The sequence below is a fragment of the Oryctolagus cuniculus genome, chromosome 7, assembly GCF_051225735.1.
Source record: "Oryctolagus cuniculus isolate XC-2025 breed Fujian yellow rabbit chromosome 7, ASM5122573v1, whole genome shotgun sequence".
NCBI classification, from domain to species: Eukaryota; Metazoa; Chordata; class Mammalia; order Lagomorpha; family Leporidae; genus Oryctolagus; species Oryctolagus cuniculus.
This window is the reverse complement of record NC_142873.1, coordinates 9,668,636-9,682,701: the sequence shown is the minus strand read 5'-3', so window position 1 is coordinate 9,682,701 and position 14,066 is coordinate 9,668,636. Positions and strand designations below refer to the sequence as shown.

The following is a 14,066-nucleotide window of genomic DNA, read 5'->3' as shown; positions in this document are numbered from 1 at the left end:
CCAGGAGCCAGGAGCTTCCTCCAGGTCGCCCATGTGGGTGCAGAGGCCCAAGGACTTGGGCCATCCTCTGCTGCTTTTCCAGCCCATAGCAGGGAGCTGGGTTAAAAGTGGAGTAGACAGGACTTGAACCAGCACCCATATGGGATGCGGGCGCCACAGGCAGAGGCTTTACCCGCTACACCACGGTGTAGCCCCTGGAATACAGTTTCTTGAGGAGGCCTCAACAGTATCTCCCACCTCACATGGTCAGAATGTGGACCCCAGGACTTCTCCCCGTGAACCGCATGGGCCGTTGTGTCTCCTCATGGGTGAGTAGCTACACTGGACTCAAGCAACAGGGAATAGCAAAAGTAAGGCTGACTTCTAAAAATGTCACCCACCCCACCTTGTTCTGTTGGGATTCTTGCTTTGGCGCTCAGCCCCCATGCTGGGAGGCAGTCCAGCCACCCACCAGAGGCCTAGGAGGGAAGAGAGGCCCCTAGTCACGGCCAGGTCAGTGTGCCACCTGAGCCACACCCACGGAGCGGACCGGAGACAAGCTGCTCTGAGCTGAGCTCTGCTCACTTTACAAGTTCATGTGCAAACCACTGCATTCCATCGGAGTTGGTGTCGCATGGCAATAGATAACTGTTACGTTGCATTTCCTTTCACTCTGGCTAACACTATATTACTATGTTATTATTACTATTGTTATTATATCCTCCCAAGGATAGGCAAAAAGTGGAATCTATGGGTGGTACAGTGGGATAAGCTGTCCCTGGAGGCACTGGCATTCATGTAGGAGAGTGGTTTGAAGCCCGGCTACTCTGCTTCCCATGTGGCTCCCTGCTGCCGTGCCTGGGAAAGCAGATGAAGATGGCTCAAGTACTTGAGCCCCAGCACCCATGAGGGAGACCGGGATGGAGTTAGGGGCTCCTGGCTTTGGCCTGGTATAGCCTTTCCCATTGCAGCCATTCAGAGAGTGAACTAGAGGATAAAGACCTCTCTCTTTCTCTCAAATAAATAAAAATAAATCTTAAAAAGAAAAGTGCATCTCTCCTTTGGTGCTTTGGCCCATTATTTTGAGATGGGCGTCAGTGCTCCTCTTATTTACAACAGAACTTTACGATCCTTTCATCCTATTTATTTTCCTTGTCATTTTCTTCCTTTCAAAAGAAATAGCAGGGGGCTGGCCCCGTGGCTTAGTAGGTTAAGCCTCTGCCTGTGATGCAGGCAATCGCACATGGTCGCTGGTTCGTGTCCCGGCTGCTCCGCTTCTGATCCAGCTCTCTGCTATGGCCTGGGAAAGCAGTGGAAGATGGCCCAAGTCCTTGGGCCCCTGCACCCATGTGGGAGACCCGGAAGAAGCTCCTGGCTTCAGATCAGCCCAGCTACAGCCATTGCGGCCATTTGGGGGAGTGAAGCAGCAGATGGAAAAACCTCTCTTTCTCTCTGTCTCTCCCTCACTCTCTGTGATTCTGCCTCGCACATAAATAAATAAATCTTAAAAAAAATGATGTCAAGGTGACTGAACTCTCTATATCTTTCAGTGTTTTTACCCTTTCACAAAGAGTATTAGATTCTATTTTCCTCTGGCTTCTTCATGAGTTTGTTGGCTTTTTTTTTTTTTTTTTTAAGATAGAAGCAAAATCAAAGGTGTTCTAGGCGTTCACCCAGCAAGGGATCTGCTACAGCTGAGGCAGACTGAGGGGGCGGGCCTATTCCTCCCAGGTGAGCCTCAAACTCCAGGCGGGGCACCTGCTGGGGCTCGGCGTTGCCTTCTTCATAGCGTGGCCCCAGCTCCAGCACAAGGCGGCCCCCTGAGATCGTGCGCACTAAGACGGGAGGCGTGAAGAAGCACCCGGGTGCCCAGCATGGCACAGCCTCTGGTGAGGGAGCTGCTTGATCCACACCGGGGTGCCGGCAAAGGCCCTGCAGGAGGCAAGCTAACTGCAGGGGTCACACCGCTTGCCTGCGCTGCAGCTGGACTGGAACCCAGGCCTGTCCCGAGTGTGCTCGCTTCCAGGCCAGCCTGGATTGCAAACAGCTGTTGTAGGCCCTGCTGCCCTCCTTCACCCACACCCCTGCCAAGGCTGCAGAGGAGGCGCCTGCCCAAAGATGGGGCGGCCTCCGTTTGGACCCCAAGAATGCTGAAGCAAGCAACCCCTCAGGCCCAGCCACCCCACGGCCTCCAGCTCCTGGCTTTGTGTCCCCCAGTAGGGCTCGGCTGCCTCCTGTCACCTCCCTGCTGGCCTCCCGCCTTCCAGGCACTTAACCCAATCTGCAAATTGGTCTCATTTGTTATCTGCGGCTCCCACTGGAAGCAGAGCCCCGCACCTCAGCTGCTAGTGCAGGGCGGCAGGGAGAGAGCCTCCCTCGCCCTGGAGGGCAGAGATGTCTGTGCAGAGGCCCTGGGTCCACAGTGTCCGTCTTTGTCAGCCTCGGGTGTGCTTCCTCCCGCTGCCGGTGCTACCTGTTCCTGCCGGCCAACACCTGCTCCTCTCTCTGAGCCCAGCGCGGAGGTGTCCCTGGGGACATCGTCCCTGCACCCACAGTAGGTGGCAAGCCAGGCCCCAGAACAAGGGGCCTTTGCCAGGCTAGGCAGGCGCCCCTGGGGACCCTTTTCCGCCACGGGAGCACCTCAAGGCGCAGAGAGACAATCCAGAAAGGCCGTAGCGAGCAGCAGGCGGGCTCCCAGCCTGGCAGAGCGGCCGGGGGAGGGGACCAGCTGGTGGGTGACGCTGGTTTATCGACGCTGAGGACGCACAGAGCCCTGGGGAAATCAAGGTGAAAGGCTGCAGCCCCGCCTATCAATCAGCGGGGCCGGGACAGGCAGCTGTGCGGACGGGTCCCTGGACCAGGGCAATCAGGACACCGCCAGCTCTGTGAGGGCCGCCCCAGGCCCAGGCATTGCGGGGGCCCGGCCGCCCGCCCGCCGCTGCTCCAGCACAGCCTTAATGGGGGAACACCCGCCACCGGCTTTCAAAAACAGGGTCTCGGGACAGGCGCTGGGCGCGGTGGTTGCGCCGCCTTTAGGAACCCCTGCACCCCATGGTGGAGAGTCTGGGTTCAAGTCCCAGCTCAGCTTCCTGCTAATGGAGCGCGCTGGGGAGGCAGCAGGTGGAGGCTCAGGGACTGGGGTCCCTCACCTGAGACCCGCGTGGCATTCCTGGCTCCTGGCTTGCGGACTGTGCTCGGGCCTTTGCAGAGTGAACCAGCAGATGGGGAGTGCTCTCTCTGTGCCTCTCACATTAAAGTCCTCTGCACTTGACATTGTGTGGGCAACCAGGTAGTGGGGGGGGGGGGGAGGTGATCAGTGGTCTTGGCCCAGAGGGCACACCTGAACACTGGCCGTGGGATCCTACCTGTCAGTTTCCCAGACCCAGCCAGTGCCTGACAGGGCAGCAGGAGAGCGGAGGCAGCCTAGGACCAGGGAGGGAACAGGCGGGTGGCTGGGAGCAGCGCTCTGGGAGGGAATCCACCCAGGAGCTCAGCAGCTAAAGAGGTCAAGTGAGTGACATGGGCAGGGGACAGGGTGGGAGAGCCCTGCCCCCAACCCCCCACCCCAGCTGCCGGCAGAGGGAGTGTCCTGGGCATCCCACCTGCTTCCCCCACCCCCCCACCAGTGCTGAGGCCATCTGAGTAGAGTGAAGATGTCAGAGAAAACCCCAAATCGGATTGGGGCTCCTGCTCCCCCTTAATGAGGTTCATTATCAGCTGCTCTGATCCTGGTAAAACCCAGCAGGCAGGATTAGGGGCAGGCTCCCTAATCCGCTGTCTCCTCCCTGCTGAGCAGCCAGCCAAGGCCTGGCCCAGGAGGGGTGGCGGGGGTGGGGGGGGAGGTCCCAGAGTCCCGGTGCGGGGTGGAGACTGCAGGAGCTGGGCACCCAGAGCTCCGTGCACAGTGAGGGAGGATACACCCTCCTACCTCCCCCACACACACACCATGGCCAGGAGCTGTGTCCTGGGGAAACCCAGGTGTGGCTGGGCCCCGTGCATCCTGTTCACACCTGGACATTGGGTGTCTAGAGTCGCAGGCTGAAGAACACACACTGAAGCTTGCCTTAACAAAAATAATTTATTCCACAGCCCTCCCAAGCGGTGGGGGGTGCAGTGGGAAGCAAGTGTGGGAACAGCACTGCTCTCCTTCCCCTCCCCAGCGGGAGGGGGAGCCCCGAGAGGGAAGTTGCTCCCACGCCGTCCTCAACCCCACAACCTCCACATCCAACGTGAGCATCGATTTAGGGACCAAAGTAAAAAGGCAAGACCCAGCTCAGGGGGGGAGACGAAGCCCAAGGGGGCCAAGCCAAACACATCTGCAGCCACCACCTTTCTCTGTGGCTTCCCAGAACCAAGGCACTGTCGACCCCAGCCTCCTCCCTGTCCTAGGCCAACTCGGCCAGGCAGGTCCCCACAAACCCCACCCGACACGCCCTGCGGCAGACCCCAGGGACCCAGACCCCCAGGAAGTCTGAGGGGCTGCCGCAGAGGCCACTTCCTGTCCAGAAGGGCGCTGTGGAGTCTGACTCGAGCCCACCCGGCCGGGGGTGGGGGCACCCTCCTCTGGCTGCAGTACCTTGGAAACCCTGGCCTCAGTTGCCCAAGACCAAGCAAGAGAGATTGAAGCTTTGGTGGGAATGGGGTAGGACCTCAGATGAGCTGGGAAACAGGACGCAGGTGGAGAGGCGAGGGGCTGAGCCGCCCCAGACCACTGCCCGTGGGGGCCGGTGAGCCTGGACCCTGATCCATGGAACTCTCCTTCCCAGCAGCCCCAGGGGGGTCCATGGGGTAACTGGTTCTCGCGGACACCCCACCGTCCTGGGCTGGCGGGACGGGAGCGGTGAGGTGGTGGCTGCCGCTCCCGCCCCCTCGCACGCATGCGCAGTGGCTCAGGCTGCAGAGTGGCCCGCATGGCCCTTCAGGGCCCTTATCCTGGCCCGGAAGAAGGTGTACACGGCCAGCAGGCCCATAAAGGACAGGGAGTAGAGCCCCACGCAGAGGCTGGCATCCAGGTGGGAGAAGCCGCCGCCCAAGACCTGCAGCCATTGGCCTGGGGCCCGCCTGGCTCCCGCCCTGGGCTCCTCCTCCAGGATGCCGGCCAGCAGCTCAGCACCGCGACCCACACGCCTCAGCTCTGAAGGGCCCCGGGGCTGGTTGCCGGCCAGCAGCACAGCCCCCGTGTCTCTCCTGCTCAGGCGTCGCTGCCCCAGCACAGCCCCCTGCGGCTCTGGCTCGGGGTGACCTGCCTCGGGTCCCTGGGCTGCAGCACCAGGGACAGTGGCCCCGGGGGACTCCGCCTCCTCGGCCTGCTCGGCGCCCAGAGTGGCGTTGCCGGTCGTCAACTCCAGGGCGCCCACCACCAGCTTCGGGGCAGCCGCCACAGCCTGTGGCCCCCTCCGGGGGGCCCGCCCAGCTGGAGGGGGGTCCAGGGCGATGTTTCCAGGGGAGAAGTGGCCCTTGAGGAAGTTGAGAGTGGCACCCACGTCCCACACCGGCGTGCCCTGGAGTTCGTTGTGGCAGGCGGAGCAGAGTTCACGCGGCGGCCACTGCACCTTGGGGAACTGGGGGTCCTCGCTGGGGGCGCCTGAGAGGAAGCACACACAGGTCGGTTGGGGCAGGCTGCAGCCCGCCTCCTCCCCAGAATGGGCTGCAAGAGAACCAGGCACAGAGCTGGCCTGCCCCCGCGGGCACTGGGGGCACCTGCCCACTCGGCCCCTGGTGTGTTGGCCACTGTCCCCCTCTGCTGACGTGACCACCAACCTGAACCCCAGGGCCAGGGTCTCAGCGACCTGTCCTGCAGTCCTTGGTTAGTCTGAATATATCTTTTTAGATTTGAAAATTTCAAAATTTTCCGAAGTGGAAATACACTCAATTTCACTAGCTAAAGGGAAAATCATTTTAAGACAAGATTTCACTATGCATGGCACCCTCCTTCACCCACATTCAGCCTTTGGGTCAGGGGTCTCCCAGGAGTGGGGGAGGGGAAGGCCTGGGGGTCCTTGGCAGAATGGGGCAGTAGTCTGGCTACAGGCTGTTGGGACCCCAGGTGGGGTCAGTACGTGGAGCAGAGCACCACCAGGGAACACTCCCCTAGGAAGCCCCTCTCCCAAAGGTTCAGCCAGGAGACAGAAACCAGGGACCATGAAGCAGCCAGCCGCAGCAGGAGGGCGGCGTTGGGGGCGGGGGCAACAAGTAGATTCGGAGGCCGTGAGGCTCAGCCTGCACGCGCTAATTGCCCCTGTGATGGGCCAGGCCCCCTCCCCGCAGAGGGTGGGGGACGGCCTGCTCTGGGGCCCTTGGGGAGAGACCAAGGCTCCTGGTCCTCCAGCTGCAGCTGAGGGCGGCCGAGGTCACGAGGTCACGGGGCTGGAGGGTCAAGCGGAGCATTTGGTGGCTGGGCGGGGCGGGGCAGGCGGGAGATAGGCACGTGTCTTCCTTTCAAAGTCCACCAGGAGGCCCCGGGAGACCCCAGGCGCCAACACTGCCACCTGCTCCGTTCAGCTTCTTTCACTCGGGCTCCTCCCCCAAGCCTCCCACCCAGGGAGTGCTACAGTCACGGCCACGTGGACTCCTCTCCCCATAGACAGGCTGGCCTCCTGTCCACAGATGGCTCTCTCCTCGTCCTACAGGCCTGGAGTTCAATGCTTTTGCCTGTCTGTCCCATCCCACCCCTGTGAACCGGAAAGAAACTGCTGACAATGGAGGAAATGCGGGAGACAAGGCCTCCCTCAGAGGAACCAGGCCCTGGCCTCTCCCAGCTGCCTACTGGAACACTCGACCCTTCCCAGCAAGTGGGAACCCGCAACTCTCTCCTCCTGTGAGTTTGTGTAAGGGGCCAACAGCCAGAGAACGGAGCAGGGGAGGCAGGAGAGGGACCCAGCAGACCAGAGAGAGGGGTCCTGGTGCAGAGGAAAGAAAGGGCGATGGTTTGGGAAGACCAGGGTCTTCAGGGGTCCACGCCTTGGTTTCCTCATCCAGAAAATGGGTCTGATGCCACCGCTGGGCTGCATCAGGGCTGGCAGAGCACAGGGAAGCTGAGCAGCACAGGGTGCGATCGAGACACTAAGCGCCCCTCGCTCACCTGGCCCAAGGCCCCCAAGTGCCCCCCGCTTCCCCGCAGGGGACTCCGGCCCTTCCTTACCTGCGAGGCGGGCGTTGACCCTGTTGTGGCTGGACCAAAGCCAGAGGACGGCGTCGTTGGGGCTCCCCACCTTGTGCATGGAGGCAGCAGCCATCTGCTCAAAGTGGCCCGCGCACTCTCGGCAGCCAAAGAAGAAGCGGACGTAGCCCCGGATGGCCTGGAGGACCTCCTGGCCCTTGACTGCAGGGGGAGAGGACCTCATGTACAGGGGCCCACCCCTTGGGGGCGCTGTCAGCGACTTCCCTACCTCAGGGTGGGGTCACTTTAGAGGGACCTCATCTCCTCCCAGACTCCTGCACCCCAGGCCCCCCTCGCTTATACTCAGAGCAATGCCCCAGCTCTCCAGCAGGATGCTTTGTGCTGTAGCTGGAGGAGTTTGGGGCCACAGTGCCCACGCCCAGCCCTAGCCTCGCCTGCACATCCTCACCCTGCCTCCACCTTCCCTGGTCCCTGGTCCCTGGTCCCTAGCCCTCTGGGCAGGCCATGGCCAAGGCCTCTGTGCCTCTGTGCACGGCCCCCACCTTCCTGCTCTCACTGAAATCGGGCCCCTCCCCCAAGACACCTCTGTCCCCCAAACACGGCCACAGGACTCCCTGCTCCCCAGGGGCTGCTGCTGGGGCCTCAGGCCCCAGCCCTTCCCAAGGCAGCCTTGCCCCTCCACCTCCCGGGACCTCAGCGCCCTCTGTTGTGGCGGCTAGCCCTCTGGGCTGTGGCTGGGCCAGTGCCCGCACCTGCTCATGCCTCGCCTCTTAGCTCCCCACCTGCCACCCACCCCGCACCTGGACCGGTAGCCCCCACCTCCCCTCCTGCTCAGGGTCGCGTGCCTTCTCACCTCTGGGACTTCACTCCTGTGACTACGTCCTCCGTTTCCTGTATCACTACTTTCTCCCTTAACGTGCCATCCTCCCGAGAGGGGGAAGCGATTACAGTGAAGAACCGCTCCCTCGCACCCAGACCCCAGGCCCATTTTCTCGCAGCCTGCCTCAGGCTCTCTCCAGCCCAATCTGACCGGGCCGCCATCTCCACCACTCCCCACAATAGCTCTCGCCCCACACCCTGCATCTTGTACTGCGTCCACACTGGCTGCCACCTGCATTCTGGAGCCCTCTCGAAATGGCAAGGGGGGCCCCTTCGCAGATGCCTGCTCCTAGCGGCCTGTGGGTGCTGCGGGAAAGGGTGGGGGGACCCAGGCTTGGTCCTCACACTCTTCCCTGCTTCCCCCTGGGAGTCCAGCCGGTCCTGGGGCTGCTACCACTGTGCATTCTCATATGATCTCGACTGGAAGTTGATCTCTCGATGCTGTGCTTCTCCTGGGAACCGTGCACACCAATGCTGGGCCGTCTGATGGGTGCCGATAGTGGGGATCCCACCCTCCCACTCCCTGGGACCGGCCCCCTGTGGATGTTCAGGCTGCTGGAGCCCACCCCGTCCTCCTGCCCATCCTCTCCCTGCAGTCTGGCATCGTCAGGTCCCACCAGCTCTGCCTCCTCCTCCCCCACACACCCAGCCCAGCCCCCGACCCCAGCTTCCAGACCGGCTGCCCCACCCTCCACCCAGCATCCTTTCTAAGCCTTGATGGTTTCCGTATCCTGCCAAGGCCCAGGCCCAAACCCTCCCTCAGCAAGGCTGCAAGGTGCGGAACTCCCCATCCCCATAGCCCCCTCCCCGCGGCCCCCTCCCCCAGACACAGGCACCGGTTCCCTGCACCTGCTGCCCGCGGCCTGTGTTACAGCCCGAGCTGTGGCCCCCAAGGTTCCCATGTTCAACCCCAGCACCTCAGTGTGGCCGTGCTGGGGGACAGGACCTTTGAGGAGGTGACTGGAAAGAACAGGGTCGTTAGGGTGGACCATAATCCAGTGTGACTGGTGGTCTTCTAAATGAACTGTGGGCGCAGACAGACAGAGGGGAGACACAGGGAAGACACTGCTGTCGGTGGCCCAGGAGAGGCCTCTGAGGCCCCAGCACCCCGGAGGCACCTTGACCTTGGACTCCCAGCCTCCAGAGGGTGTGTAAGCCCCTTGGCCGTGGGTGCCAGGACAGCCCAGGAGGCTCTTCCTCCCTCCCCACAACCTCAGCACCAGCTCCTCCCCAGAGAAGCCTCCCCGGGCTCTCTCCTGCCCCGGGAGAGATGGAGATGCCCCAGGAACCCTGGCAGACAGACAGACGGATGCTGGCTCCCCACACAGCTGTGCCTCTGTCCAGGATGCCCCTCTTCCTCAGCGGAAGCCCCTGTTCACCCCTCACCTCCCAACCCCCTGCCCTCTGGGCTCCGCACTCCCCGCCCCATGGGTCTCACCCCGGCACCTCGGGGCACGCTCTGTGCACCTGCCTCACCCTTCACAGTCCAGTGCAGGCAGGGACAGCCTCTTTCCCACTGTGGCCTCCAGGCTGGGCCAGGGCCCCAGATAAACCCGCTTCCTAGGTGGATGCTGTCCTTCCAGTCAGTAAAGTAGCGCGTGTGGGGCCGGTGCTGCAATGCACCTGTTACCCCGCTGCTTGCAAAACCAGCATCCCAGACAGGAGCACCAGTCCCGGCCCCGGGTGCTCCGCTTCCAATCCAGCTCCCTGCTGATGTGTCAGAGAAGGCAGTGGAAGATGGCCCAAGTGCCTGGGCCCTGCACCCACGAGGGAGACCCAGATAGCGCTCCAGGCTCCTGGCTTCAGCCTGGCTTATCCCCTGCTGTTGTGGTCACTTGGGGGAATGAACCAGAAGATACAATACCTCTTCTCTCTCTGCCACTCTGCCTTTCAACCAATTAAAATAAATCTTTTTATAAAAAAGACACCGCAGATGTGTGACGGCCTAGGTCCGAGAGCACAGGTGCAGTTTGTGGGGAGCAGGGCGGAGGGGAGACGCCTACCCCAGCGTCCCCTGGAAACTTACTCTCCAATGGGTAGCAGCTAACTGTGAAACAATTTTTTCCTTCAAGAGTACAAAAAATGGAATCACAATTTCTTTTTCACAAAGACTGAAAACAAAGCAAGCTGTAAGCCTGGGGGAAAGCCAGGGAGAGGGCTCCGAGTGTGAGGGCCCCCCCTGCCCAGCAAGAGGCAGCCCAGGCCCGGGTGAGTCCTCCCAGCCCTCCCCTCCAGCGACGGGTTCCAGGCTGCCCCTGTGTGGCCGGCTGCCCCTGCAGAGACTCACTGGCATCCACGACTGTGTCTGCCCTGTCCTCTAAGCACAGACTGGTGGCAGGGGCCGGGGCTGGGGACCGCAGGACCGGACTCACCTGCCTCTTGGGGGTGGTTTGCACTTCGCCGGCTGGCCTGCACGGTCAGGAAGTGGAAGAGGACCCACAGGGAGCAGGGGAAGCCCCGGAAATGTGGCTCGCTGCCCTGGCAGCCAATCCAGTTCACCTTCTTGGCCAGGACAGCATCCTGAGGGACACACGGGGGAGCGGGGCTGAGTGGGGCTGTGGCCGGGCAGGAGCATGGGAGAGGTGGCGGTGGAGACGCACGGGCCAGCACACACAGCCCCGAGACACACAGGGGCCCTCTCTCCATCAGCACCACCCAGCAAGGAGCAGCAGCTCTGGAAACCTGCCACTCAGACCAAGCAGCCCCCCACTCCAGCCGCAACAGGGCGCCCCCACCCCCCGCCCAGTCCCTTCAGGCTTCTGCATCCCACACGCCCGTGAGGTTCTGTGTCTACCGGCTGCGGCACCCGCTTCTGCAACCAGCAGTGCAAGGGGTCCACAAAGGTGACCCCGGAGAGGACCACGCTGGGGAGTGCAGCACGTGCAGAGGTTAAAACTCTGTGCGCTGCACCAGCTTCTGAGCCCAGCCCGGCCGCATGCCCGGCTGGATGAGCTCAGACAACCTCACTCGCGAAGTAGGGGCAACGCCACCTCCCACTACTGTTAGACTGAATGATGGGTGCAGACAACTCAGTAGGTGCATCCATCATTAAAGGGAGGATCCAAATGCAAATTAGAGGGGGGGGTCAGAGATTAACCCCTTGCTTCCCATAACAGTCAAGGAAGGGGAAATTTTCATGGCCTCGCACACTCACCTCCTTCCTGCTGTCCAGGGCAGTTTTTAAAAAACTGTAGGGGATTTTCTTTTTCTGCTGTCTCTTGAGCCAGTCGTTTACGGAGTACAGGAAGTTCTGCACCAAGGGCCGGCCGGGGAAGTACTGCAGGGAGCGACAAGCACGAGTTGAGAGGGAAAAGCAATTCCCCAGAGTCCCAGAGTCCCGTGCACAAGCAGGCCAACGTGGGCTTTCTGGAATGTTCCCCAAGCCATCAGGAAAACATTCTGCCTAAGGCACAAGTGTGGGTTCCTCATTGCCCGTGCTAATGGGGTACCCAGTGAGGTGGGGGGGGAGGGGCGACCCTGCAGGCCTCCCCACCCCCACGCTCAGGGCCAGCCCTGGGAGGAGGCTGGACACTTGTCCCGCTCCCCCGGCTGCCGGGAGCCCTGGGACACGGGCCCTCTGCTGACCCACCAGCTGGGCCAGGCCGGCCAAAGACCTCTGCTTTGTATTTCACGGGCTGCTGGGGGGTGGGGTGGGTAAGCCTGTCCAAGGGCCTTACAGGCAAGATCCAAATCTTGATGCTAACTCCCAGGAGCCTCTGGGGAGAATGAAAAGCTACCCTGACAATAAGTCGACTCAAATCTGATTAGTATCCGCACTTAAAAACCACAGGGGCTCCTGGGAGGGGATAAATAGGTGTGTGGGCGTGCGTGCACACTCATGCACACACACACACATACATACACACCGGAGGCGGGGGGGGGGGGGCGGGCAGGCGAGAGACAGCAGGTCAGATAAGCCCACCAGGAGGCAGGGGAGGGGACCAGACCCTGAGAAGCCCACAGAGGAAAGAAGCAAAGGAAACCGAGCGAGACCAGGGTTCTGGGGAAAGCACACCTGTGGGCAGACTAAGGGCTCCGACAGGCCCTTAAGGAGCCCCACCAAATTCAGGGGGCCCCCCGCCCGGGCCGGGCTGTGGCTGTCCACACCATGCCAGCTCGCCTTCTGTGGAAGGCAGCCCTGCTTCCGGGCCTGCCTGGGAAGGGGCAAGACCAACAGAGCCGTGCTGGAAAAGCCTGGTGACCACACGCCCCCCAGTGGCCAGCGCCTGCCAGGCACTCATACCAGGGCGTGCAGGCTGCGGCAGGGCTGGGTGCCCGAGAGCTGACGGTGGCAGCCCCGGCTGGAGGCAGGGTGAGCGCTCCCTCTCAGCTCTGACGCTCACGGGGCAGACGGGACGTGGGTGTGAACCCCAGCTGGGCCGCCCAGGCGCTGGCCCGAGGACACTGGGCCCGATGTGTTATGCTCTGGGCCTTCATTTTCTCATCAATGGAATGGAGACGGCGCCAGGGCCCGCGCCATGGAGGTGGGGAGGCAAAACCAGGCCTAGGTGCAGAGAGCACTGGGCAGGGCCAGCCTGTCACAGCTCAAGGGACGGGGCTGCTGCGGCGACGATTCTGGGGCAAGAAGCTACCCACAGGGAGGGCCAGGGTCCCTCTGCTCCCATTGTGGGGTGTCCCTGGCCTCCCTGAGGGCCTCGGCTCCTGGCAGGGTGGACACCTTCACCCCAAACTCACTTCGAGCACCTGCTGAGGGTGCAGGCTCAGCAGGGACCACCGGGAGCGTGCACCCAGCCCACGTGTTTTCTGGATCTCACCCTTTCCCCTCACGCTTGCTGAACGCAGCTCTGCCCAGGGCCAAGGCAAAAGCCAGCGTTGATTACAAGTGAAAGCCACGAGGGGCACCCACACAACCCTGTCCCTGGGATGAGGGACTGTGCTGGGGCTGGCAGGGCGCTCCCCATCTCCGGGGGTGCATGGGCGCCTTCCCGGGACCGTCCCCAGGGCCAGCACCAGGGTGCGCTCTAGACTCCCCGCCTTTGTGGCTGCAGCTGCTTGCCCAGGCCCGGGAAGGGCTCTGATCCTGGAATGGGGGGGGGGTCCCTAGTGGACAGACCCTAGGCTGTACGGCCTCTCACAGGGCCCCCTCTGTGTAACCACACGGGCCTCCAATCCGTCAAGTGGGCCGGGGTGGGGGGGGGCAGCAGGGAAGAGGGAGCGGCTGTAGGAAGTTGCTGGGAGAGTCACAAATCACGCCCGCCCGGGGCAGCTGGGCGACTGCAGAGCGGGGGTGCAGGGCGGAGGGTGGCTGAGTCAGCACTTGTCCAGGAAGGGGACTGGAGCCACATCTGACTCAGCAGCACGCAGCCCGGGCAGGAGTTAGAAGTAGGGCAGCACGGGCACGGGATCTGGAACCGGATGGAGGAGGCAGCGGCAGCCCCAGGTCCCCGTCAGAGGTGGGGTGAGGCAGACAAGGAGCGCAGGCGCTGCCACCCTGGACCCTGGCTACCTACTGCAAATCGCTACAGCTCCCCGGGCCCTGCAGTGGGGCTGCAGAGAGGGCGAGAGGCGGCCTCAGGAGGGAGGGGCCACCCTCGGGCTCAGTCAGGGGGCGGGTCCCAGCAGGCAGGTAGGACAGCCACTGGCTCAGCTGGGACTTCCAGCGCTGGGTATCTGACTCTGTCCCACCCACCCCCGCCCGGGGCTGGCTGAGCCTGGCGGGCAGCAGCCTCGGGTGGACTGGGATGGCCGGGAGCTCTGGGGAGGAGGGTCTGGCCTGGCGCCCGCCTGCAGGTGCACACACACGACCGCGCTCACCTTTGCCAACACTGCCACGAACTTTTTCAAGGCCACCAGGCGCTGCCCCTCCAAGAGCGAGAACCTGCCCACTTCTACCCGCAGGATGTAGTGCAGTGCGGATTCCAGGTCAGCCATGTAGACCTTGGAGCTGAGGAACCCGAGGAAGACGGCGAGAAAGGGGGGCGTTAGCCGTGGGTGGGGGCTGGGGGCTACAGGGGGAGAAGAGGGGTCCCACCAGCCAGCACTTAGCTCTGCCAGGGATTTGCTGTGTGACCCTGGGTAAATGACTCAGCCTCTCTGAGCCCCTGATTCGTCATCTATACAAGGATTA

General features: G+C 62.5%; 1 protein-coding gene across 1 annotated transcript in view; it reads right to left on the bottom strand.

The window, feature by feature from the left end:
• Positions 1-4,038: 4,038 nt before the first annotated feature.
• The window catches only part of QSOX1 (quiescin sulfhydryl oxidase 1), a 35,016-nt gene continuing 24,988 nt past the window's right edge, over positions 4,039-14,066 (bottom strand). The window contains exons 8-12 of the mRNA XM_002715011.6: positions 13,754-13,883; positions 11,133-11,255; positions 10,351-10,498; positions 7,121-7,300; positions 4,039-5,563 (exon numbers count right to left, since the gene is read on the bottom strand). Coding sequence (XP_002715057.2) covers positions 4,869-5,563; positions 7,121-7,300; positions 10,351-10,498; positions 11,133-11,255; positions 13,754-13,883 — 1,276 coding nt within the window. The 3' untranslated portion in view covers positions 4,039-4,868. The remainder of the gene's footprint in view (positions 5,564-7,120; positions 7,301-10,350; positions 10,499-11,132; positions 11,256-13,753; positions 13,884-14,066) is intronic.